We start from the raw sequence: 25,948 nt of genomic DNA on the forward strand, positions 1-25,948 counted from the left end.
TGCCAACCCTTTCCCAATTTCCTCTGCTGCTCATCAGAGCAGATCAAAAATAGCTCCTTCCATGCCATGGAACACTTGCTGCTGCTGCCACATGCAGATGTTGTAATTATATATGAAGGGGGGGAAAAGGGGCATGGAGCCAAAGGAAAAATATCCTAAAACAGCAGCCAAAATCCCAGGGGAGGATAGAAGAGAATAACAGATGTGGAGGCAACACTGGGCTGGGCTGAGCTGCACTCTAGGATTCACTGAGCTCGTGGACCCATTTTGTGCATCCTTCTCTCCTCTGAACCCCACTTGCTCCAAACAAGATGACCCATGATCCAGAGCAGATCCAGCCCATGACACTGCAGCCACTGCAGGAGATGCTGGGAGTGGGAACACTTGGGAGAAGGGAACTGAAACTACAGTTCCTGCAGTTATCCTGATAAAAAGGGGAAAAAAGGATGCCATGGCTAATTTAGTGCAGTGATATAGATGGACTTCCAAGAAGATGGTTGAGTGCACTTGTCTCTCCGAAAAACGGCAGTCAGACTCCCGAGTTTGAAAGATGAAAGGATTGATTCCACCTGGGCTGGTCTCACCAGGGAAGCATCAGCTCCTCACAACCCCTCTGGGCAGGGACAGCCCCCTCAAATACATCCCCAGAACTGATTTGGACCCTTCCCCTGCATGAGCCTAGGTGGGAGTTGAAATCCTGTGGGAAATGGGTCCTAAGGAAGGCACACGGTGCACTTCAAACACAAACACATCTTCTCTCCACATTGCCTGCACCAGCAGCTTCCCAGCCTGCTCCCACTGCACCCTCCCATTCCTCCATCCCTGCCTGACTCTTCACTTTCCAAAATTAGAAACCAGGCTCATCCCTCCTTACTCCCCAAAGACAGTGAGCTCTCCAAGTGGGAGCCAACATGCTAGGAGGCCTCATGGAGAATATTCCATTATCTCACTGCTTGTATGGATTTAAGAGAATATAAACATTTAATAAGTTATTTTTTGCCTTTCAGCCACAGAAATGTAATCTTCTGGTAGGAAAGAAAGCAGCGAGGAGAGGAGATGAAAGCCAGGTTTAAAGTTATTTAAATCATTCATTTTCTCTAACCGATTACTAGGTCAGGGAACATCCAACTCTAACACCTGGAACTGGAAGGCATTGGGACAGTGCTGTGCTGTAAAAATCTATTTGTCTATCATCCAGTGCAGCAATCACCGCCTGCCTGCTTGTCTTTTATCAGTGCAGGGCTGCTCCCAGTTGTATTTAGTTCCTAATAAAAACTGTAATTATGAGGCTTCCAACATTTCAGCTGGCTCAATTCCTCAGAAGAAGGGAGAAAAAAAAAAAAGGCATACAACTGTAAACGGCATTGGGAGGTTCACAAATAGCTTCAGGGGCGCAAGAGAGCTGAGCCAAGATGCTATGGGAGATCTGCAGGATTCAAATGGCAAGCTGGAATGTCTCCAGGGAAGGGACTGCAGCTAGGGAAGGAGCTAGAGCACCAGGAGCAGCTGAAGGAGCTGGGGAGGCCCAGCCTGGAGAAAAGGAGGCTCAGGGGGGACCTTCTGGCTCTGCACAAATCCTGACAGGAGAGGGAAGCTGGGGAGGTGGAATTGGGCTCTGCTCCCAGGGAACAAAGGACAGAGGAACAAAGGACAAGAGGAAACAGCCTCAAGCAACACCGGGGAAGATTTAGGTTGGATATTAGAGAAAATAATTCACTGAAACGGCTGTCAAGGATTGAACAGGCTGCCCAGGGCAGTGGTGGAGTCACCAGGCTGGGAAGTGTTCAAAAGATATGTGAGTGTGGCACTTGGGGACGTGGTTTAGAGGTGAACACGGCAGTGCTGGTCAATTGTTGGACTCAATGCCCTTAGAGAGCTCCTCCAGCCTAAAGGACACTCTGTAAGCTCCCTCCATGCAGACAAACCTTTGCCAAGGTGTGTGTTGATGGACATGTATCTCGCTGTTCCAGTGAGACTCTTGTGCTCCCTGTAGGGAATGTGTTTTTTGGTTTCTGGGTCAATGTACTCCTTGGCCAATCCAAAGTCTATGATGTGGATGACGTGCTCCTTCTTATTGCCCTGCCGGCCAATGAGGAAGTTCTCCGGCTTGACATCCCGGTAGATGAGGTTCTTGGAATGCACGTACTCCATCCGAGAGATCTGCAAAAGGAGGGAAACGTTACTTGTGAGCAGAGCTCCGGCTCCCAGCAGAGCTGGAAGAGGAATGTGTCATCCCCTCCTTTCCAAGGCTATCATGCTGTGCTCCCTGCTTTATTCCCACGGAAATGGCAAAGGCTGCTTCTGAGGCGCTACCACTGGGATGCAGCTCTTGGCAGGATGCCACGGGGAGCTGCAGCAGCCTTTTTGTATTGATTTCAAACATACTAAACCGGTTACCAAGAGCTCTTCCCTTGCCCACCTCCTTCCCCTGTTGCTCTGTGTCTTACCACCTTCCTCCCTCGACCCATATGCTGTCTTAGACATGCCAGATTCTTCATGGAGGGGGATTTTTGGGCAGGCAGAAGCTTTACAATCTTCAAAGCTGACTAAAATAATAATTAATCTCATTGCTGTCAACTAGGAATAGCTGGAATATTTTTCAGCTTTTGACTAATGTTTTTCTGGAAGTTTGACTGAATGGGAAGGTGAAAGGGCAGGAACCCCACTTCTGAGGTGATGGAGTACCTCTAACAACACACCTTATTCAGAAGATCGTAATTAAAATTACTTTTGAAAACAAACATATTGCAGGTGTATTGTCAAGCAGTTCTCCTTTGGGTCCTGAACTTAGGAGATGATTCCAATGGGAAATAATTCTCAATTTAATTTCATTTATTACCTTCAATTGCCTTTATATGTTTCAAATGAATACATGTGAACCCCCATTTATGGCTGTCCTGGTCACAGCTGCCCTGCATGCCAAAGGGCACAGTGCCTTAAACAAGATGCTTCTTTGGAAAGGCTGCTGGAATTGACCCAGATATTTGTGGGCCAGCAATGCTACGAAAGCTCTGCAAAGTTCCACCGACTCCCAGCTTTGCACTAACGAGCCTCAGTCCCCAGAGGTCACTGCCACACCGCTGCAAGGGATAGCACAGTGCCAGAACGCTGGGGGATATCCAGGGTGATGGCCACCAGCTGGCCACCCCCACTGGGTGGATCCTGCTGGGAAAGCTCTGCAGGCTGGAGCCTCTGGGTCACTGAGCCAGCTCTCCCCCAGCCAAGCAGCAGGGACCCCCTGCCAGTCCTTCCAACCCCCTGCTTACTCTGTTGGGCTGGCAAACCCTGACTGCTCCTTCATTTCTCACTGAATCCAGACATGTTCCCAGTTGGCAGATCCAGACTACTCTTTCTCTTTACAGATCTTGGACCCACACCTAGTTTTAAAAGTCCACATGGATGTGGACTCCCAGGCCCTTACCATGCACCCTATTTTAAAGGAAAATCTGCTGCATTTCCACCTCGCGGAAAGAAGTAGCAGGCAGGAGGGGACAGCTCTCCTTATAAAATAAACAGCTGTACAGGGAGGGCAGCAGACAGGAAAAAACTGGCTGCAGGTGAATCAGGCTTAAAAAACAGAATTTGCTCCAAGACTCTTCAAAGAAGGGAACAGCACGTGCTGCCGCTCCCTCCCCTCAATGCAGTGATTGATTCCAATGTGCCGAGAAAATGGGTTTCACGGCTAACAGCCATTATTTCTAATCAATTACAGGCTGGTGTAGAGCAGAGCAGATGCTCTTCAGTCATTCTTCACACTTTGAATCACCTACAGGACACAGCAGTAGGTCGCGAGACAAAAAGCCACCTTGGGAGGCAATTCAAATGAAGATGCAACCCTTGAAAGTGGAACAAAGAGTTTCCTTGCCTCTCCACACATAACAAGCTTCCAAGTGGAGCCTGACTGGCTCATTTGATTTGTTCCTGCTACCAAAGCAGCTCAGTTGTTGAAATCCCAACCGCAATTACAGAGCCTGAAAAGGACCTATTTTTTTTCTCTTTAGAAACTCTCGGCAAGTTGCAGCAGGCAGGGCAACAACCTGGACAGCTGAGGTATCAGGTGAGCCAATATGTTCCAGCAGCAATCAAGGATACTTATTTTCCTGCCTTTTTTCCTCCCACCTGCCTTTTTTGCTTCCACCACACACACACACAGCTGCTGTGGGGTCTTTCATATTCCTTCTTTACTTCCACCTGCCTGGACGCTTCATGCTGGAGAGCTTTGCTCAGCCATGGCAGCTGAAAGACACTCCCCGAGTCAAAAAGATGTTTCTTGGAGTAGCTTCCATGCTTTATTCACCCTGACAAGACACTCTCCCTGCTGGTGGCTGCTGTGATGTGGAGTGTCTGGGCTGCATCGGGAGATGCAGATTCCAGACTCTGCCTGAGCACACACGAGCAGCGGTGCTGCAGCACAATCTCGACATCAGCCCCATCGCGTGGCTGAAGGAGAGGGGAAGTGGTGCTCCCACTCCAGAAATGTGCTGGATGCAGAGGTGCAGTGCCCACTCTTTTGGGTTTGAACTACAGGCTCAAACACTCTGAATTCCTTCTTTTAGGGGCAGAGAAACCACTCGAGGAACTGGGACTAACTTGGAATTGCTCTAACACTGGAAAAACAGCAAGCACTAGGGTAGATGGAAGACTGTGAATTAGAGAGGGATTTCCATGGCCACGGCCGGCTGAGTGCATGCTTGGAGCCATAAATTTCCATTTCAGATGTCAGAGAAACCTTTAGGAGGGGGGAGAATCCCTTGGCACACAGCAGGACTCCTGTGCTGTGGTGGAGAAATGAGAGGATGTTGTGACATTTAGCAGGTGCCAAAGAAACCCCTGCTTTCATTTGCCTTCCTCCTGCCAAGGAAGCCAGTGTAACAAACCCTCTTATGCCAGAAAGGTAAGTCTTAAGAGACTGATCTTGACAGCAGCACCATCTCTAGACCTTCCTGATAAATTTGAGCCCTTCTTCCACACATCATCTGCTTAAATATAGATCAGATCAGCAGAGGATGAAATTAATCTTGTTCAAAGGCAATTTTGACGGTCACTGGTAGAAAAACATCTTGCCACAACTTGATCCAGATCACATCCAGAGTATTTTTCCAGTGCCTGGTGACACAACAGAGCTTGTTGTGTCAGTGAGCTGTCACAAAGCTGTACAGTGAGCTTTGTACAGGTTGGGCCTGGCCAGGAGTGAAAAACAGAAGCCTGAAAAAAAACATTCTCCCCCGATTTATGGGCTGTGGGGACTGACATAGTGACCACATTTTAATTGCTAAGCTTGGCTTTGTTCAGGAGCTTCACCCACTGGATCCGAGCTACTGGATGTCTTCAGCTGCATGTGGAGTATGGAGGAAGCAGTTAGAGCATGAAGAATTCCCAAGCACGCTGCCTTTCTTGAAGACTCATTTTTATCCAGTCTCTCTTGCCCTCAGCCAGGAAAGCCTTCCTGATGTAAAACTATGTTTGAATTCTTCTGTAATCCCACATGGCACTTCCTAAGAGACACTGCCCGTGTTTTTCCTAGAGAAACTCCTTTTTCTTCTAACATCTGTAAAGGATCCACCCCAGTCCTGAGATGCTGCAACCTGTCAAGCTCATTCACACCAGCCAAGCAGAAATACCTATTAAAAAATATTTTTCCAAGATGTCTCTGGTTAAAAATTGACCACGGGACTGGATGCTCCTACAGACAAGGGGATCATCCTAAGTATGAGGAGAAAGATCAGGGGACAAGTGCCCACAGTTAGAATTACAGCAGCTTAAGCAGACTTGGCCAATCAGAAGCAGGAACAAAACGTAATTCATGGATGTGAACCCAAGGAATCTGAGAGTCCAGCTTTCCTTTCTCATGTGTCTCACACTGGAGCATAACACAGTAACTGCGACCATTTGGTGTGGGAGAAAGACAATTTTCCCTAAAGCCTTGTGGCTACAGCAGAGCATTTTCATTTCATTTGAGCAGTTAGTGCCAGCCCCTTTGGCAAACACTTCTCCCAGCGTCAGGTGATGAGGCACACCTGAGGATGTCTGATCTGTCCCCTTAGATGTGCACACTCCAAGGTGACAACTCATGTAACCTCCCTGAGGAGACTGAAAAGGCCCTACAACATCTCCCCATGGCCAGAGGAGCACCTGATCCTTTGAGAGAACATCAGGTCCTCCATTTCCAACTGCTTTTGCTGTCCCCCTGCATCAGCCTCAGCACGTGTTTTCCACTTGGGACAAGTGCCCCGGTGAGCTGTAGCCTGGCCACAAGATCACAAGAAGAACATCCAAGCCCAGAGCTGAGCTGCAGCCTTGGGACTCGGCAAAAGGCAGCAGCCATGGCTGTGAGTCTTGATTTCCCCAGCAGTCCCTTGGGAATGAATTTACATATTTATTTTTTCCCTGCAAAGGTCACACAAGCTGTATCTGAGGCTTTGCCATCTGCTGCCATTTGATTTAATCAAAGTCAATACTATAAATTGGTTTTCCATTGATAAAGAAACACTCAAAACCAAGAGAACTTGACTGCTCTGCTGTGGGAGGCCTCAGTACCAGGCAGGTGCTGTTCAAACTTCTGCAGTTCTGATCTCAGTTTTCCATTTGAGATTCTGCTGTGTCAAACTTCAGTTTATCTGGAAAGGACTGCGTTCCTCATCCCTTACATCTCCTCTTCCCTACCATGCTTCTATCCACAGAGCTATTAATGTGAATATACAATCCCAACTCTGCTGTGGAGTATCTGGGTGATTCCAAGGTCCAGCCATGCAAAATCTGGCTATCTGCAGATATTTAGGTACTTGGGAATCTGCAAACCAATATGAAAACCAAAAAAGCCAAACTGACTGGCTGGCCCCACTGACTTGTGGAAGTTTCCGCACCACATTCAGTATGTTCAGCTTCCATGTTGTTCATTTTTAACACAAACTCAAATCCAAGCCTGGATCCCTTCCAGCCTGACTTCCTTTCCTTTTCAGGTACATTAAAGGCTCTGTGATGTTGCCCATTTATTATATTCCAAGTGGCAGTAATTTAAACCTATTTGATTGACCAAATTTTGGACCAAATTTGACAGAGGCAGAGCTCTCCAATGCTGGTATTTTGGCTAAGCTAAGGAGGGCTCAGCTCCCATTGCACCATGAGGTTTCAGTCTATGGGCAGCCCAGTAGCACCAAACCAGCAGAACTGGAAGGAGTGTGGGAGGGTGCTGTGCTCTGTGTGTCCCACGGAGCGGGTGAGAAATGAGATGTTCCTGGGATGTCCAAAAAGAGGGAGGGAGCTGGGGCAGGTGCCGGGGCAGGGGCGTGTAGGGGACGTGGGACACAAGTCCATAGGAATCCAGCTTCACTGGTTCTGCTGTGCAGGGAGCCAGTTTCTCATAAGCATAATCCAACCTTCCCTTCATAGGCAAGAGTCCTTCTCACCCCTGAGAAATTTTCTTTTATAAGATGGAGAGGGACCTTGGACAAGGGACTGGAGCGACAGGACAAGGGGAAATTGCTTCCTGCTGCCAGAACACAGGGTTAGATGGGATATTGGGAAGAATGTGAGGGTGATGGGGCCCTGGCACAGGTTTCCCAGAGAAGCTGTGGCTGCCCCATGCCTAGAAATGTTCAAGGCCAGGTCGGACAGGGCCTGGAGCAATCTGGGATAGTGGAAGGTGTCCCTGCCCATGGCAGGGAGGGTGGGATTAGATCTTTGAAGGCTCCTTCCAACTCAAACCACCCGGTGATTCTGTGATGGAAGAAGATTCTCTCAGCCCTGAACCTTGCACTGTGCTGACCCTAGGATGGATGGACACCCAAGGACACCCCAGGGCAGGGCCCTGCCATCACTCACCAGCTGAATGGCAATCATTAACACCGTCTTCAGAGTGAAGGTCCTGTCACAGAGGTCAAACAGATCTTCCAAGCTGGGACCAAGCAGCTCCAACACCATGGCGTTGTACTTTCCACATGGTCCGAAGTAATACACCTGGGGGAGCCCTTCAGCTGGAAGAACAGGAAAAGAACTGGAATCAGTCAATGGGACAAAGTTAATTACCCTCCCTCTGTGTGCACACCTTTTGTTAGGCAGTTTTATTGTCACTTCTTGAGTATTCTATCTGATGCTGCCCAGCAAGGAAATAAGTTCCAGCACAAACTGTGACTGAACCAAAGGCCAAACCAGTGCAGGTTCTGCTCAACTACACTTTGGCACAGACAAATGGGATTTCAGAGCAATTAACAAATCCACCTTAAGGCATCAAGCTTTGGCAGCTTAAAGGCTTGGATTTAGGGAACGAGACATGGAGTTCCCTGTGTTCCACTAAAAACCAGACAGAGAACAGCCCCAGATGTGGGCTAGCACTTGTTGGAGCACTTAGGAAGATGACAGTCCTTGGAGAAAATGAAGCATGGCCAAAAAAGGGCTGCTTTGTCACCAAAATAGCACCCAGCCCTTGATTTTCAGCACAACCTTAAGCAAAGTTTACACTCAGTAAAAAGGAAAAAAACCTTTTCCTTTGAAATAAGGAAAAGTTTTAAATTTTGACCAATGACCACACAAAAATAGGTTATCATGGTCATTAGCATATATGCATACACACAGCTATCAACATTGAACTGGTAGGAGCCAGAGCCCATCTTCTCACCCAACAGACTGCTCTGTGGGAGTACAGTGTTGATACTCAGCTGGCAGGGGATTTTTGGGTGGATCAGCTTTCTGAAAGGCATCAGAAGGAAAGGAGAAAAACCAGCCTTGATGTTGGAAGACTCAGAGAGAGCACTCCTGGAATTACCTTTGAGTCAAAAAGGAAAACACAGCAGCCCATACAGAAGGAATTTAGTGCAGGCCCAACTGCTCATTTTGCTAATCAGCACCTGCACCAGCACTCGGCGTCCCAGCATCAGCACCAAGCTGGGTAACATGTTTAAATGTCTATGTATTTCCAGTCTACACATCATAAGAACTCTAAACCAGAACAGAAAGGTTTTGTTTTGAAATATAGGGCTTTGTCTTATGTCAAAACAAAATATTTGTTTGACTGCCCAAAGATACAGTGTCCTGCTATTCAGTGTAAAGGCTGAGCATGGGGAGCACTGCTGTTTTTTCCCAGAGATCCACAAATTACAGTGCATGGAACCTGAAAGCACATTGATTACTGATTTTATGGCATGTTTTAAACAAGTGCAGGCAGACACCTGGATTTGCATTGTTAGATATAGCAAAATACTTGACTAATTAAGTGCACAGTTTGGTGTCGGCTCTCTGAGGTGCTCAGTGAAACATTTCAGGCTGGAGAGCGTGTCAGCCACACAACAAGTGCATGTCCTATTCCAGATTTAGGGAAGCCCTGCTAATCCACCCAATGGCACTGGGAACTCTGCAACCTGCCAACAACATAACAAATGCAGCACTGAGATCACTAAACTGTAAATATCACAGAACTTGTGCTCCCAAGTTCTGCTCCAAACGAACAGAATGCAGTTTGACAAAGATTACCTGAGGAGGGTTTTAATCTCATTAATTCACATGCTCAGGGAATCTGTCATCAGGATGCATTAATGGGATATTATAGAGTATTGCAGGAATTCCCTGTCTAACCAGTGTTTTGTGTCCCATGTAAAACACTGACCCAACCTGGGTTTGGGAGGCTGCTGCTCCTAACAGAGCTCCATGCTTTAGTAACAGTCATTAAATCCTCTGGGAACACAGGATGGTTTGATGGAGAAGCAATTCAGAAAGCCAAACAATGATAGGATATGATCCAGGCAGCTCCAAGATGATTTCAAATATCCCCAAATCAACACAAATGGCAATTTAATGTCATCAGCTTAGTGCTGAAGGCTGGAATAATTGCAACAGCTCTTGAAGTGACTCACGGTGAGCCACTGGGTTTTTAGTAAAGTCTGATGAGGACTTACCTCCAAAGTCACCTCTAACACCAAGATAAGCATCTCTATTTTTTAGAGAATAATAGAATAATAATAGAGAATAAGAGAGTAACAGAATATTTTATGCAAAGTTTAAACCTGAGCCCATTACAGATTCTAGATACAGACAGACAACGAGTACCTCTACCACAATTTCTACAAGTCTCAAATAGTGGAACTGAGGAAGGAATTAGGCTTAGGACTCTGCTAACTATGGTATGCAGGAGAATAAAATTGCAGAAAGGCTCTTAAAGAAGGTGAAGGAGCCCATTTACAGATCAGGGGAATATGAGAACATTTAATTTACAGCCTCACTTGGTAAGGGGCAAGCATTGCAATTAAAATGAATTTCCTACAGGGCATAAGACCCAGCAAGACCCAAAGGGTGGAGATTTCATGTAGGGAAGGAAGCAACACTACTTAGTGCACTCTGGGATCCCAATTCCTTCAGTTTTACCTACTCAGAGCTTACAGCCCAGAGCTTGGCGTACCCTCTTTGTCTCTAACCCTCAGGAAAGCTCTGCTTTCTGTGGGAGGTCTGACAAAGTGAGGCCTTAGTGAAGAACATAAAGCATCCTAAATGTCAGAATACAGGAGACATCATTGGCTTCAGGTGTATTTTTAGGATTCGATTTTTCCCTGAGGGTTTTCTCTGACTGCCAGCGCTGCAGTCAAGGACTTGCCTCTTGCCTCTGCCAGGATAAAGCTGCTGTAACATCTCTCTGAATTCCAGAGCCAGGCTGCACTGCTGTATCCTGGATCCAAAGGAGCATCACTGATGAGCCCTGTGGAGCTCCCAGCCCACACTAAGGATCCTCAGCTCCAGACTACTTATGGAAATAAAGTTGGGAGGGACTTGGCATAACACATCCTCAGCTCACTCAAACTCAACTCAACATTCACCATCTTTTTGGGAAGAGGAAAAGCTCGAAAGATGAACTTGATGTACACATTAAAGGGTGTGTTGGCAGATAAAACTGGATGAAACTTGAGATACAGGCAGCTCCAGAGCCATTCTGAACAGTAAAAAGGGTCAGCCTAACAAAATCTGCATAAAATTTGATTTTGTCACAGCCTATCTGTATAATTTATGATGTAGCTTGGTTCTATTTCAGCGAAAAGCATTGTGTCCTGATGCTGAGTCCATTGTCACAGTGAACCACAGGAACTCCATAAATATCACCAGCAAATCCGTAAATACTTAAGAAGGATGTTGCCAACTAAAGAGATTGATGGAAGAAAAAAGACTTTTTTGCCTGGGCAGTTGGAGTTGAGGTTTTTAATGGAAAGTAATCACATTGGGAGAGGACTGGAAAGGTCACACAAAACCACGGTGTCATGCTGTAGGTGAGCAGCTCTGAATTCGGAGACTGGGATGAAAAGCCACCAGCAGAGCAGAGTCTTATACTGAAGATTCAAAGGTACAACTCAACACTTGAAGCACAAACCATGATCTGTTTAATGCAATTAATGCATGAAATCACATCAGAACCAGGAATTTCTCCATGGTATCAAACAAGAGCAATACACTAAGGGAAGAAAACAGAGGCATGATCTGTGCAGGTTCTCCTTTGGAAGAAAACCAGTTTATTACAGCAGAGACTGCTGCAAGCAGAAATCATCTCAATTTGCTTAGCGGCTTTGGTCTCACTGCTGAGTGATTTGGCTCAGCTACATGGAAAAGGGCCCACTCCACCCTCACTCTCACAGGAAGTTTATCACCCCAATAAACACAGACTGATTGCTGCACCGGAATCCACAGGCAAATTCTGCTATTTCAGCAGAGTGATGTCTTAGAAGAAATTCAAGCTGAGCACAGCGAAAACCTAGCAAAGCATTTTGTAGATTAAAGCATCACTGCTGGAATGAGAGCAAATGCAGACATCAAAGCCAAAAACTCAAGACTTTGATTCCCCCACACTCTTGAGATTGGCCTTGGCTTTCTGTGGATGCTAAACTCTCACTGCTCCTGGGCTGCCACCAAAAGGGACTTTCCCATCCTTCCTCATGCTCTGTGGCAGAGCAATATGTTGGATCAACCCAAAAAACACTTGGCTTGAGCTTGAACACAAGAATGGGAACAGTAACAAAGAGCAGGATCACTGCTCTTCCAGAGAGCTTCATCCGAGCCAGATTAACACCCGGAGCAACACCTTTCAGAAACTTCCATCACAAGATCAAGTGCCCTGGATGATTTGAGTAATGTTATCTTGCTGCCATATGTTTTTCAGCATGACTAATGGCCACAAAACTTCTCAAACATCCAACTTACTCCAAAAAATCACATTAGGTCAGGCACACAGACATTCCAAAGCCATTTCCAGGACTGGTTATGAACCGGCGATGGGAAGAGATACCAATCTAAGGTTACGCCCGAGGGAAATCAGAGTTTGCAGCACCTGCCCTGCATGGAGGGCACAGGAAGCAGAACCCACCTGCTCCAGAAGAGCACCTGGCCTGAAGCTCTGCGTGAGCATCACAAGAGGCTATGAATAAACTTCATCAACAGCAAGTAAAATACAGCCAAGGAGGAAGGAGGGAGCAAGTGCAGGAAGCTGCACGTGGCATCTACGTCAATGGAAGGCCAAGTGCAACAGCAAATCACCAAGAAACATCCAGAGCTTGTGATCAATATTAGTAGTTTGTGAACCATCCGTGGTTTTTGCTCCCATGGGGAGCTGTTTTCCACTGCCCTTCTATGAGGTGTAGACAAATAGAGAAGCTGATGTCTTCAATATCAAGAATTAAAGAAGAATTCAGACCCTCTCCTCATGCAGGTTTTGACACTGAGCTCTGTTGCAGAGGGGAGACACTCCTGAAGAGCCCCAAATTCCACACCCAGAGCGGGGAGGAATCCAAGGCCCAGCAAAAGGCTGATGCTTGATGCAAACCCATGCTCTGTGTGGGCAGCAAGAACTCTTTCTCACTGAAAGAGATGCAGACACACACCAGAAGCATCAGTGCACAGAAAGTTCTGCGTGGTTTTAAAGAAGCTCTGATGAATGGGCCGTAGATTGTCGCAAAATTCTCATTCAGAGCAGAAAGTTTATTTTTACAAATCACAGAACACAAAATTACACGATGAACACTATAAATAGCAACTGTGAGAGGGCTGAATATCTATAGCTAAAATTAAACATGTTCCAAACAAATTAAACAAATTGCTTTAGAGTAGTCAACCCATTTAAGCTGATTACACTAATGAGGATCTACCCTTCTCTTAATTTTCAAATCGGAATAAAATCCTGGCTGACAGAGAAGATTTGTGATCAACATTGACTGGGCCAAGCTCTCAGCTTTTAACCTGTTCAAACATGTCCCATGTAAATCTACCTGAGCATGTTAACAGGTTATTTCTGTGAGCTGCAAGTAAAAAGACTCATCCTGCCCTTCAAATTTTGGAATAGTCTGCTTCAAAATTAGAAAGATGGGAGAAAAGTTGAGATTCGGCTTATTACTGGTAATAACCTTGTCCTAAGGGTCTTTTATATATTTGATTGGATGCCTTTCAAAGATATCTTCCTTCAAAGTACAGCTTTATAACACAGTCCTTCACCTTCATTCTTTCCTGGAGGAGCTTAAGGAAGAACAGAGATTTTGGGTGGTTGAGTGTTTTCTCTTGTTTGAGAAACAGCAGTTGAGATGGGAAGGTAAACAAGCACAAAATGAAATTTGTGACTCCAGCACCAACTCACCTCCAGGTGGAAAAAGAGGTGGTGGAAAAGGTCTGCCACAATCTCACCAACCACTCCTAGGCTTCACAAACCTTGAACTGGCATAAGATTAGGGAAAGAATCTAAAAACAGGGATCTGATCTAACAACCACACATAGAAACATCCACATGGAGAAGTGGGGTTGGAGGAGCCAGAGGACAGCCGGCCCTATGGCAGCTCCAAAGGTGATCCACAGAGAGCACCACCAGGCTATGAGTGCCTCCAGCCTGTAATGCTCCTGAATAGTTTCCTTGCTCTCTTGAGCTCTGATGCTGTGGTTTGAGAGCCCACAATTTACCTTTAGTTCTTTCTCACTCACCTGAACAAGGTGAAGAGCAGCCAGACCTGTCCTCACACATCTCCTGTCCCTGAAAATCCTCCTGCTCCGTTTGCTCCAGCTGCTCCAGACACTCCACTCTGCTGCCAGCTTTTCACAGCGTCTTTTCCCTGCTGTGTCTGGGCAATAAATCACTTCTCCTAGCAAATGCTGAATGCTCCTTGCACCACTGCTTAGCAGGAATTTCTGCAAAAGGGCTTTCTGCTTTAGCCCATCGGTGGGTGAGGAGGAGGAGAGGCAGAGCACGGCCCTACTCCTGGCCTTGGATGTGGAAAAGGTGCAGCTCAAACACTCTCTGAACTCAAGAGGAAATAACTCAAAGGAGAACATCAGAAGCTGGAAAGGACCTCAAAGCTGCCACAGGCAGGGACATCTTCCAGTAGACCAGGCTGCTCCAAGACCCATCCAGCCTGGCCTGGAACACTTCCAGGGATGGGAAAGACACAGGAAGGTATTGGATCAACACCTTCTCCCCTGATAATGGCAGAGAAAGCTGAGCTTTTCATGGGAAGAGACAACACTAAGCATGTAATAGTTGTGAATGAGCTGTGAGGAGACGACTGTCATCTCCAGGGAGTTCCATGTGGACTCCAAGACTCCAGCCTCACTCCAGCTTATCTCAGGATATGCAGGATGTATTTAAACCCTGCTGTGTTTTGTTTCATTTTGGTAGTATTTGGATCTACAAAAAGAAAAGGTACAGGAAAAGGAATAGAAAAACAGACCGGGGAAGGACAGAAGGAAGAACATATTTGTTCTTGATGCTGGTAAAAATCCAAACAACTTGATTTTTACTCAACTGCAGAAAAACAAATCTCAGGATCGCTGTGTTATTAGAACAGGGTGGCATTTCATCTTCCTTGAGTGGTACAAGCTGGTTTCCTGACATCATGGCTTCTCTTAATTAAACAACTCTTCACATCCACAAAGCAAGAAGCACTTGAGGAGGGGGGTACCAAGGAGACATTCATATTTGCATTCATAAAGATAAAAAAAGTTTGGGAGGAGAATCAGGCCTATCTGGTAAGGTCAAATGCAGGAAAACTTTCAAAATCTGGGAAATTTACCCAGAAACAGCCATTCACAGGCAGTTTTTTAGCTCTAACAATTAAATTAGTCAAGTGAAATTATTTCTGCTCTTGACAAACACAAAAGAATAAAGCACAGCACAATAAATTCCTTTTTTGGCATGTTTCTGAGACTGAATTCAGATTTCTAGGGCTTGGGGGAAATGGCTGCATTCAAATCTCCACTGTCAGATTTTATATTCAACACGTCTTGCTCCAGTAAGGATGACAGCTGGCACATAGAACAACATCTTAAAAGAAGGAAAAAAAATCAGTAAATAATTTTAGAAAAGTTGTTTTAAAACACCCAAAAAAGTTCTAGCTTAAGTTCTATCCTAATTACCTTTTCCTACACACCTGCAATACAAGGACAAAGATGAAAGAAAACCATTGGAACAGCTGCCCAGGGCAGTGGTGGAACCACTCAATAGAATTCCTGGAGGAATTTAAGAGTCATGTGTATGTGGCACTTGGGAACAGGGAGTCATGATGGCCTTGTCAGTGCTGGGGTATGGTTGGACTTGATGGTTTGAGATGGATTCTTTTCCAGCCTAAACAATTCCGTGATTCTGCTCCACTGCAGGTCGCATAGCTGTGTGATTTCTGCCAGAACGCATCTGTGTGGCCAACTGGGTTCTGCTGCTTAAGAACACCCACAAAAACCCAACCAAAAAGAAAGAAAGAAACCAACAAAGAAACAAATTCCTTCCCTCCCCTTAAAAAAAAAAAAAAAAAAAAAAAAAAAAAAAAAAAAAATCCAAGGAGCAATTGGAAGTTGCTCCTGATCGGTTTTCCTCTGCTGGGCAATTGCTCAGTCCTACCTGCTGAGAGATGAAATCATGGGTCCCTTGGTAATTTTTTTTTTTTTTTTGAGAACAAGTTCATAGAATCATAGAATATCCTGCATTGGAAGGGACTTACAAGGACCAACAAGTCCAACTTCTCTTCCTGCACAGACACCTCAACAATGCCACCCCGTGCCTGAGAGCATTATCCAAACACTCCCTGAGCTGTGGCAGCCCTGGGGCCGTGATCATTCCCTGGGGAGCCTGTTCAGTGCCTGACACCCTCTGAGGAAGAACCTTTTCCCAATATCCAACCTAAACCTCCCTAATACAGCCCCAACTATTCCCTCAGGTGGTGTTCCTGGTCACAGGAACTGCCCCTCAGCAACATGTTATGCACATGAAGTGATGTGTGTTAACAACATTACAGGTATAATCTCAAGAAAAATCAACAACAAGAACTCTTGGTTGCTCAGCAGCACTCAAATTTATCTCCAGAAGCAGTGCCAGTGAAGAAGCTACTTCTAGGCAGATGAAAAATGCCACGAAAGCAGCAAAAACAAATTGCTTGTGCTGAATTGCTCCTCTGCTGCCCAGAGAACCATTTTGGTTTGATCACAACAAGTCCCCAGTGGCTCCTGCTCTTCCTCAGCTCATCTCCATAGGAGACTGTTGGCTGGAGGCAGAGCTTTTCCCTGCTTCCTCCCCAGCTGCACACAGGGGTGACACTTCCACAATGACAACGCAGGGAGGGTCTGCCAGCCTGAGCTGTGGCTCAGCTGCAGCCACAGCACTGAGCAGTGGCCACAGTCAGTATCACCAGGACAGCACAGCAACATAAGGCCAAAGTGGCATATAACAGGCAGGATTTGTCGTGGATCCAACAGCATTTTTAACTGGGATGGCAGATGGGGGTCAGATCCAGCTGGACAAAGAAGACAGTGGTATTGGACACGTATGTTGGGTGCTCAGGAGGAAGATGATGCTCAGCCTTGCTCAGGCAGCTGAAGGCCAGATTTCCACCAGACTGTGGTGGGACAATCTGGTGCCATTTCTGGCAGCACATCCCTATGTGTCACCCCAGAGCTGTGCTGGGATCTTCCTGCAAAGCTGTGGGTGCAGCTTGGGCTCCCAGTACTCATACTGGTCCCACTGGGAGGGTGGATTTTTGCAGGTTTGCCCCTGCAGCAGCATCAAAGTAGAAAGTGATGGAAAAGAATCAGATGCACGTAAACTCTCCACAACAAACCAAGAGATTGGCATCTATCTGTCCCATCACTACTGCAGGATTGGAGGGAAAAAGCAATTTTTCACAAGAGTAGGAAAGTGTTACCCACACGGTCCTTTCAGCCTAAGGGAAAACCTCTCACTCCCTCTAATCGCAGGAGAACCTGCTGCCAAACAGAAGTTCAGAAGTGCTAAAACAGATCCTACCTCCAGATATCATCTCTGTTTCACCCTAAGAGAGTCGAGTAGGAGCAGGTAGGAACTTTCAGACAGAAAAATTATTGCAAAACTTCAGAACTCCAGCCTGACCCATCACACTCAGGCAGAGCCTGTGGCTTATCTTTTAGCAATGAGAGGAGGTTGTTCAATAGCAGGCAGGGCACAGCTCCAGAACACAAATTCTAAACCCATTGGAAAGCCTGTCTGGGAGGTGGGCAGCCCTCCATAACAGGACTTCCCTGGCACAGCTCAGTGTTTCACCTTAGAAATCTCCAGTGTGTGTAGCACGCCTCTGCTGTGTTGGAAGGGATCCCACTAAATCTGGCACCAACCTTCCAAAGGAGAAAGAGCTTTGTTTGCATCAAGGCAGTGCTCAACACCTGACACAGCAGCCCCCCTCAAAACTAATTTTGTAGCATTAGATCTCAATTAGTTTTTAAGTGCAGCATCCCCATGGCTTGAAGAATGTTCATAGAAGGGATAGGAAAGGGAGACAAGCAGAACAGCCAACCAGCTCCTAATCCTTATTAATTATCCTGGCCCTCACTGCCAAACTGGGCTTTTCATTCCATGTAAATATAAATTCCAAAGTTTATTATCTTCAAGCATCACGTATCATGTGGACTCCCCATCCCTGGAAGTTTTCAAGTCCAGGCTGGACAGGGCTTGGAGCAGCCTGGGATAGTGGAAGGTGTCCCTGCCCATGGCAGGGAATGGAATGAGATGAGCATTAAGGTCCCTCCCAAACCAAACCAGTCTGTGGTTCTGCGGTCTTCACTTCCCCACTCTAATGGCTGAGGAACTCCAGTTTCCAAGCACAACCTGGGCTGATAGCCAGCAAGGCATATTTCAGCTCAGGGTCTGCTAGAAGGTACCAGAAGCAGCACAGAGACCTTAATGATGATTAAATGTCTCATTGAGTCCTGCTGGATCCTCAGAGCAGAAGCACATCCCACAGCCCACAACCTGCTCTCAGTGGACATTGCTGACCATGAGAAGAACCCAGTGAGGCATCTGGGATGACCTGGATGAGTCCAGATGCTACAGGTTTATGGCCATGTCAGGCTTCAAGGAAAATTGTCTCCAGGAAAGGCATTTTCCAGCTTCCCAGCATCCTGCTGCTCCCCTTCACGTGCTGCCTGGAGTCACTGGTGTTTGATTTGTGATTACTGCCACAAATACCGGAAGAGTATGAGATGCACGAGGACTTTTCGGAACATAAAAAGGAAACTGCCTTAATCTTCAAATATTAATGGCCTTGCTTTAAAAGCATCTGATACCTTCCAATTGACAAAACCTAAATTTAGCCCAAGGAAGTCAAAACTTCTGATGCTGAGATGCTGAAATGTGCACATTCAGGAAGTCCCTCCTAACAAGGGAATGGCCACATGAAAGAAAAGCCATGTATTTTTAAATAGTGAAACATAATTCTCTGGAGATCAACAGCAAGCCAGCTCTGAAAGCAGCAGAGTCTAGCTGAGCACTTTACAGTAATCCACTACATTTCATTCTGCAATTCAAAAGCTCGGAAGTCCAGGATCCCTCAAGTTCAAGCTCCTTGGACTACTCTGACTTCACAATGAAGCTGCTGATCACCATTCCTTAATATGCAGCTCAGCGTTAGGGTCTCCAATTTTTGCCTAAAAAAAACATCTTCAGTAGAATGAAACTGTATCTCCATTGTTTAATATCTCCCACCTCTGGCCAAGGGCACATTTCTGTGCAGGATTTGAGAATGGAGATGTTTTTCATCGCTGGTAGAAAATGAACCCAACATCGAAAAACCGTCAGGTCTACTGCAGGCATCTGAGCTGGGGAATGACTGACATGAGATGTGTCCCAAAGCTGTTTCCTTTTAAAGAGATGAAAGTTTTGTATCACCTTGCACAGATGAGCCACTTATTTAACACTTACAGTCACTGAACACTGGCAATATAAAATATTTCCAGTATTTCAAAGGAGGAGGCTGCAGTGCTCATCCAGAGCACTGTAGTGTGACAGGTATGAACAAACCCATACAATAAGTAGCACACAAAATACGTCAGGTGACAGCCATGTGTTGCTCCACACAAGTCCAAAGTGACTTTGGGGTGCATAGGGCAATCCTTGGAAGTGTTCAAGGCCAGGCTGGACAGAGTTCTGAGCAAGCTGGTCTAGTGGAAGGTGTGCCCACATGGCCAAAAGATGAGCTTTAAGGTCCGTTCCAATCCACCACTCTGATTTTTTGATCATCCCCACCCAGCAGCTCCATCCCCCCAAAAACCAGCCCCCTCCTGAGGGGTGATCTGGCTCAGCTCCTGGCCACCGCAATGTTTCCATCCAGGTGGCAAATATGAGTGGGAATTCTGAAGATTATAGTGATTGTGGCCACTGTTAATGGGTATGTTCCCACTTCTTAATTAAACAAGGGTGGGGACCACTTGCACTAACCCTCCCTCACATGGCCTGGAGTTACTCCTGCTCCCTTGGGGAAGAGAGTTGTGCACAATGACCTCCACATAAAATGTGGTGTTGGCAGCTCCACCACCGCGACTTGTTTACATCCATCCTATAACGAGCTTTACCAAAATGACCCATAATTGCCATGTGAATGACAGCATTGTGCAACTGGCATGGAAAAAATTTCTTCATAAAGCACACCGATACATACAAAGTGTGTGTGGGTAAAGCAAGAGCAACACAGAAAAAGGTGCTCAACACAAGCAAGCCCGACAGGAGAACTCCATAAGCACCATTGATAGCAGACAGCTCAGCCACACTGAGGAATATATATGCAAATATTGACTAGACTATGCAAAAGATTAGTTATTTATAACACCTTCATTTCCCTCAGTCCTACCTCCTGACAAGTAAACAGACTGCTTCGCTCTGGAGAGTTGTGCAACACAGAGAGATCCCAAAGTAAACACACAGACTCCATACTTCATTAGAGGTGAACTTGTTTACAGAGCAGGAATTAAAACAAAACCACAGAATCCGTCAATATTCTATATGTACTGACATACCCCTCCCTGACTCAGAACGTTTTGCTCCTACACTGTGACTCATCCACTGCGTGGGCTGGGGACAGCAGAGATCTCGGTTTCCTGGGATTCTCCAGCGTATCAGACTCCACTTCTGCTTCCCACCACGCCACTGTGGAGGCTTGTGATGTCCCACATCCACTTGCCAGTGCTACCTGCCCATGCTGGGAATGACCACTGGCTACAGAGTCATGGCACAGAACTCAATGCACGGTGCCACGTGTCTGCATGAATCACATGTGCCAAGGTGGGACTGTGAGGGGTGGGGGAAGGTGTGACTCATCTGCCAGCTGATATAAAAATAAACTACTACTGAATCAAAAATGCATGACTTCTGCACACGATGTGCACAGGCAGAAGCTGTCACTATGTGGAAACTTGAGCATCAGCTCCATGCAGCCAGAAGAAACGTGGAAGCACGTAGTGCTCCATTTTACCTTCCAAAGGTGATGCTTACAGGGAAGGCATTCCATATGGCCTCAACAGGGAGAGATGCCAGAGGTGCTCTGAAATGTGGTAACAAATCTCAGAATAGTTTGGGTTGGAAGGCACATTAAAGTCCATCTCATTTTACCCCCTCATGGGCAGGGACACCTTCCACTAGACCAGGTTGCTCCAAGCCACATCCAACTTGGCCTTACACACTTCCAGGGATGCAGCAACCTGTGCCAGGGCCTCACCACCCTCACTGCCAAGAATTTCTTCCCAATATCCCATCTAACCCTGCTCTCTGGCAATGAGAAACCGTTTCTCTTTGTCCTGTCCCTCCAGGCCCTTGTATCAAATCCTCTCCAGCTCTCCTGGAGCCCCTTCAGGCCCTGGCAGGGGCTCGGAGGTCTTCCTGGAGCCTTCTCTTGTCCAGGTGAGCACCCCAGCTCTCCCAGCCTGGCTCCAGAGCAGAGGGGTCCAGTCCCTGAAACATTTCTGTGCCCTCCTCTGGACTTGCTCCAGCAGCTCCTGAAAAGAAGATTAGATTCTTCTAATCTGGAATCAGCCGCAAAACAAAAAGACCATTTCTGTTATCCACAGGCAAACAGAGCCCATAGGACACAGCCAATGGAATAGCTGAGACCATGGTGTGTCTCCAGCAGGACCCAGCTGCTGCAGGACTCCTGCAAGCCATGGGAAAAGCAGTTGCTTTTACTCATCCCAAACCAAGCAGGAGGGTCCTGGGATGCTGCTGGCTCTGCAGGGGGCAGTTCAAGCAAAGCCAAAGCTTTGTCCTTTCATAACTGCCCAGGAAGTTAAACCATTCCAGGAGCTGGGGCTGTTTGACCATGGACAATTAACTCAGTTTATTCCACAAACTTCAAGTACAGAGGACAAATGACATGCTCAATTGATTTATCCAGTACCAGAAACATGTTGGAGACTTGAATGATCCTGACTCCAATCAGGATGCTGGAGCAATGTGGCTTTTAGGACAAAAACCAATCATTAAACAGTTCAGTACAACACTGGCATTAGAGGACTGATGGGAGCAATGCAACTAGTTTGCACAGAGATGATTAAAACTACTTCAATTACCTTGGTGAGCAAATGGATCATATCCCAGACTACCTAAAACCTAAATGAATTACATTTCCTAAAGGAAAGATGTCCTTTCCTGAGACACCCTATGGATTGACCATCAGGTCTCTGACTCCATGCCCATGCTTTGCTGTTTTGTTTTGCTGCTCACATGAAGGTAAAATGCTCAGACACTATTTTAGGTTATTAGATATTTAATTCCACAGTGAGAAGGAAGAAGCTAGCAGATGGTCACTGTGCAGCAGGGCCTTGCTCGACTTCTGCGGGGAGAAATGTTCAAGGAAGAATCATGAAAATCCATTTCTCTGCACAAACATTCCTCCAGTTAGAGGAAGGGAATTACAAGGGAGCTGTTAGCTTCCCTAAAACAAGGAGGCACTAAAACAACAGAGACAGCATCAAATATCCAAAGCAGCACATCAGACACATCTGTTTGACACAAAGCTGGAAGCTTGCGTTGATCTACTGGAAGGAAGGAGGGCTCTGCAGAGAGACTCAGATCGGTTGGATGGATGGGCAGAGTCCAACAGCATGAAGTTTAATAAGTCTAAGTGCTGAGTTCTATATTTTGGCCACAAAAATCCCCTACAATGTTACAAGCTGGGGACAGTGTGGCTGGACAGTGTTCAGGCGGAAAGGGACCTGGGGGTGCTGGTCGACAGTTGACTGGATATGAGCCAGCAGTGTGCCTTGGTGGCCAAGAAGGCCAATGGAATCCTGGCCTGCATTAGGAACTGTGTGGCCAGCAGGAGCAGGGAGGTCATTCTTCCCCTGTACTCGGCGCTGGTGATGGCACACCTCAAGTGCTGTGTCCAGTTCTGGGCCCTTCAGTTTGGGAAGGACGTTGAGATGCTTGAGCGCGTCCAGAGGAGGCAACGAGGCTGGTGAGGGGCTTGGAACACAAGCCCTGTGAGCAATGTTTGAAGGAGCTGGGGTTGTTTAGCCTGGAGAAGAGGAGGCTCAGAGGTGACCTTATTGCTCTCTACAACTTCCTGAAGGGAGGCTGTAGTCAGGTGGGGGTCGGTCTCTTCCACCGGGCAGCACTGACAGAACAAGAGGTCACTGTCTCAAGCTACATCAGGGGAGGCATAGGTTGGGTATTATGAAAAAAAATTTCACCAAAAGAATAATAAAGTACTGGAATTGTCTTCCCAGGGAGGTGGTGTAACCACCATCTCTGGATGTGTTTAAAAAAAGACTGGACATGGCACTTGGTGCTGTAGTCTAGTTGAGGTGTTAGGGCATAGGTTGGACTTGATGATCTTAGAGGTCTCTTCCAACCTCATTATTCTGTCATTCTGTGATTCTGTTAGTTGGTTACTCCTGACTCAGGACTTTCTCTGAATCCACTGGATCCATCCACCAGTACTGAGCAGTTCTGAGAAGCACCAAGAAGAGCCATATTCCTACAGTTTAGATCCCTTTGACAAACTTCTCCCTGCTCCATCACTTAATCTAGTGTGAAGCATCTTAAGATGTCTGAGACACATAAAATCCAGTCTGCTCCTTTGCTAATCCAAGCTGACTAGGAATTCTCATCCAAGCCACGTGACAGGCAGAGAAACTGGTGCTGCTGGGAGGGAACAGATGCAACTTCAGTGCCCTGTCAGAAAGTCTTGGAACATGGAAGCTGATGGAGCACGTGGCACAGGGAGCTACAGAGTCACTGCTAAGGAACAGCAGTTATCATATCCTCTGTTCATGTGGAAACATCTCACATCGAAGCTCATCTCAGGATTTAGCTTCTGAGTTACTGGGCTATCTGCTACTCTGTCCAACTGCACCAAGGGAAATGCAAAGCGTGACTGAATAGCTTAGAAAAAGGAAAAAAAGAGACTATTCTCACTAGTTTTTGTCTCTGATGATGTCAAATGAAGCAGGTTATTGATACCCACATATGTCCTTCAGGCATTGGCCAAGTAGGTCAGTCCATTCCAGCCTAAGTTTTCCTCTGACTACTGCCCAAGAGTAACACATTTAAAAATGTTTATCCTAAACATCCAAGAAGGAAATCACCATTAAAACTCTTCTTATTAGGCAAAAATACCCCATTTTTCTCCCAAAGCTGCAGGTGATGATGGTTCTGATATCTCAGAGCTCACTGGGACCATCTGGCTGCAAACGCAGTTGAACGCAGCCACTGAGCTGCCGAGGTGGCTCCCATGGTGTCACAACCAGGCTCCCTCTGCTCTCCCTCCTTCAGCTAACAGTGGGAGCTGCAGCCAGACACGTCATTTGGCAGGATTAATTGGCTAATTTATTGAGCAGAATGTCACATGCAACGCTACTGTTGCTCTCTCTGAGTCATGCACACCATGTGTTCGGACACTTCTAGTCTTCCTTTGGCAAGTGCAGGACAATTCCATGTAACCAGACATCCCTACTGGAAGTTCAAGCCTGGCTGTTTGAGCAGCTCCAGAGCAAGGACCATGACGGGGAGCCTGGCACTAGCAATGTCACTGAGAACAAACTTCTCTGTTACCCCAACATTGGCACTTATTTATCTGTTTTTCCAGCCAAACACTCCTCCCAAGTCAAGCCTCCCTGCTCCTGTCAGCTTGACTCCACCAAAATTTGTTTTGCTCAGATTCCAGGTTTCATAGTGAGACCAGAATTGTAGTTCACATCCTCCACTCAAGTCATGGCCAATTTCCAACAGTTTTAGCAAAACTGCAGCACAAGAACTTCTAAAGGCACCCAAAAGCTCATCAGAGTGACACCCGTGGGACCACAGAGAGAGAAATAGAGTCAGGAGCCTTCTCAACAGTCCCTTGACAAATGCTCCAAGACAGCAGATTCAAGACTAGGAAGGAATTAGGAAGGAATTCCTCCCCATGAGGGTGGTGAGGCCCAGAGAAGCTGTGGCTGCCTCATCCCTGGAAGCATCCAAGGCCAGGTTGGACGGGTCTTGGAGCAACCTGGGCTAGTGGGAGGTGTCCCTGCCCATGGCAGGGGGTGAAATGAGATGGGCTTTAATGTCCCTCCCAACCCAAACCATTCCATGAATGCTCTGAGTGGGTAAGTATTGCAGGATGGAAAGCTTAAATTCTTTAGGAACAGGGGAAAACCTAAAAATTCTTAATCTGACCAAAATAAAGCCATTCCTTCAAATTTTGATCAGTTTTATAATTCTGTAATAACATATTTAAAGAGTGGAAGGAGGCCAAGTAGTGTAGAAAAAGCAGACTGGGATTCACTCATGTGTCACAAGACATGTGGGCTGGGGTATCCCAGAAATCACAAGAACCAACAGAACTCCAGCAGGAAGTTTAACTTAGTATTTTGGTACTGTATTATTACCAAAGTATTTCTGGATGCCCATCAGACATCCTCTGCAAATGGAAGCTGGGTCCATTCAGGGAAAACAGGAAAAATAAAATCAAAAGTATAAAAAAACTACAGTAATGTAAGAAACTTGTCAAAACCCAAAGTCAATACATGATCAAGGCACAGAAGGACCAGAGAAGGTTGTTGCTTCAGAGACTTCCTTGAGCAGTGGAACACCCTGCTCGAGGCTGTGGAAATCCTTGGCATGGGAAACAGCACATGCTAAAAGGCTCTTCAGGCTTAAAAAACAACCATAAATTCAGGGAAGAAAAATCCAAACACTATTAGACACAACTCAAGCTCTGTATGAGGGAAATCAGAGACTGCCAGAAAAAATGTATAAAAAATTTCACCTTTGGCTGATCCTGCTCTATTTTTCTCCTATTTGCTGTAGACCATGATTGCACAGAGGAACCATGGGGCTTGTGGACATTCTCGTGATTTAACAAGTAAAAATGAAAACCATTTCCTAGGTTTAAAGACTTTAGATCACCTACTTAAGGGGTGTTGTTCTATAGACAAATAACTTTGCATCCATTGACAATTCCTATGTTTTACAAACACACAGGGGTATTTCCGTATCTGTGAATCCTCACAAACTCGACATTTTAGGTCTACACAATTACCCAATATCATCATTATGATCCAATTCTCACCAAATTGCTTCCAAAACTTGTGTGAGACTAAAAGGAATTGGTCCAGATCCCTAAGTTCAAGTCAGAGTTACACAACAAATATTATGGTGGTGGTTGATTTAATAAAGAAATCCCTTTATTAAAGAAATTTAATAAAACTTTTGATAAGCTTAAGGTAGGTTTACTCA

At 46.2% G+C, this 25,948-nt stretch overlaps 1 protein-coding gene across 2 annotated transcripts in view; it reads right to left on the bottom strand.

Moving 5' to 3' along the window:
- CSNK1G1 (casein kinase 1 gamma 1) overlaps positions 1–25,948 on the bottom strand; it is a 101,303-nt gene that overhangs the window by 22,516 nt on the left and 52,839 nt on the right. For both annotated transcript variants that reach the window (XM_053988445.1, XM_053988444.1), the window contains exons 6-7: positions 7,822–7,973; positions 1,926–2,160 (exon numbers count right to left, since the gene is read on the bottom strand). In XM_053988445.1, coding sequence (XP_053844420.1) covers positions 1,926–2,160; positions 7,822–7,973 — 387 coding nt within the window. The remainder of the gene's footprint in view (positions 1–1,925; positions 2,161–7,821; positions 7,974–25,948) is intronic.

This window comes from Vidua macroura, chromosome 12, assembly GCF_024509145.1.
Source record: "Vidua macroura isolate BioBank_ID:100142 chromosome 12, ASM2450914v1, whole genome shotgun sequence".
In the NCBI taxonomy this organism is placed as follows: Eukaryota; Metazoa; Chordata; class Aves; order Passeriformes; family Viduidae; genus Vidua; species Vidua macroura.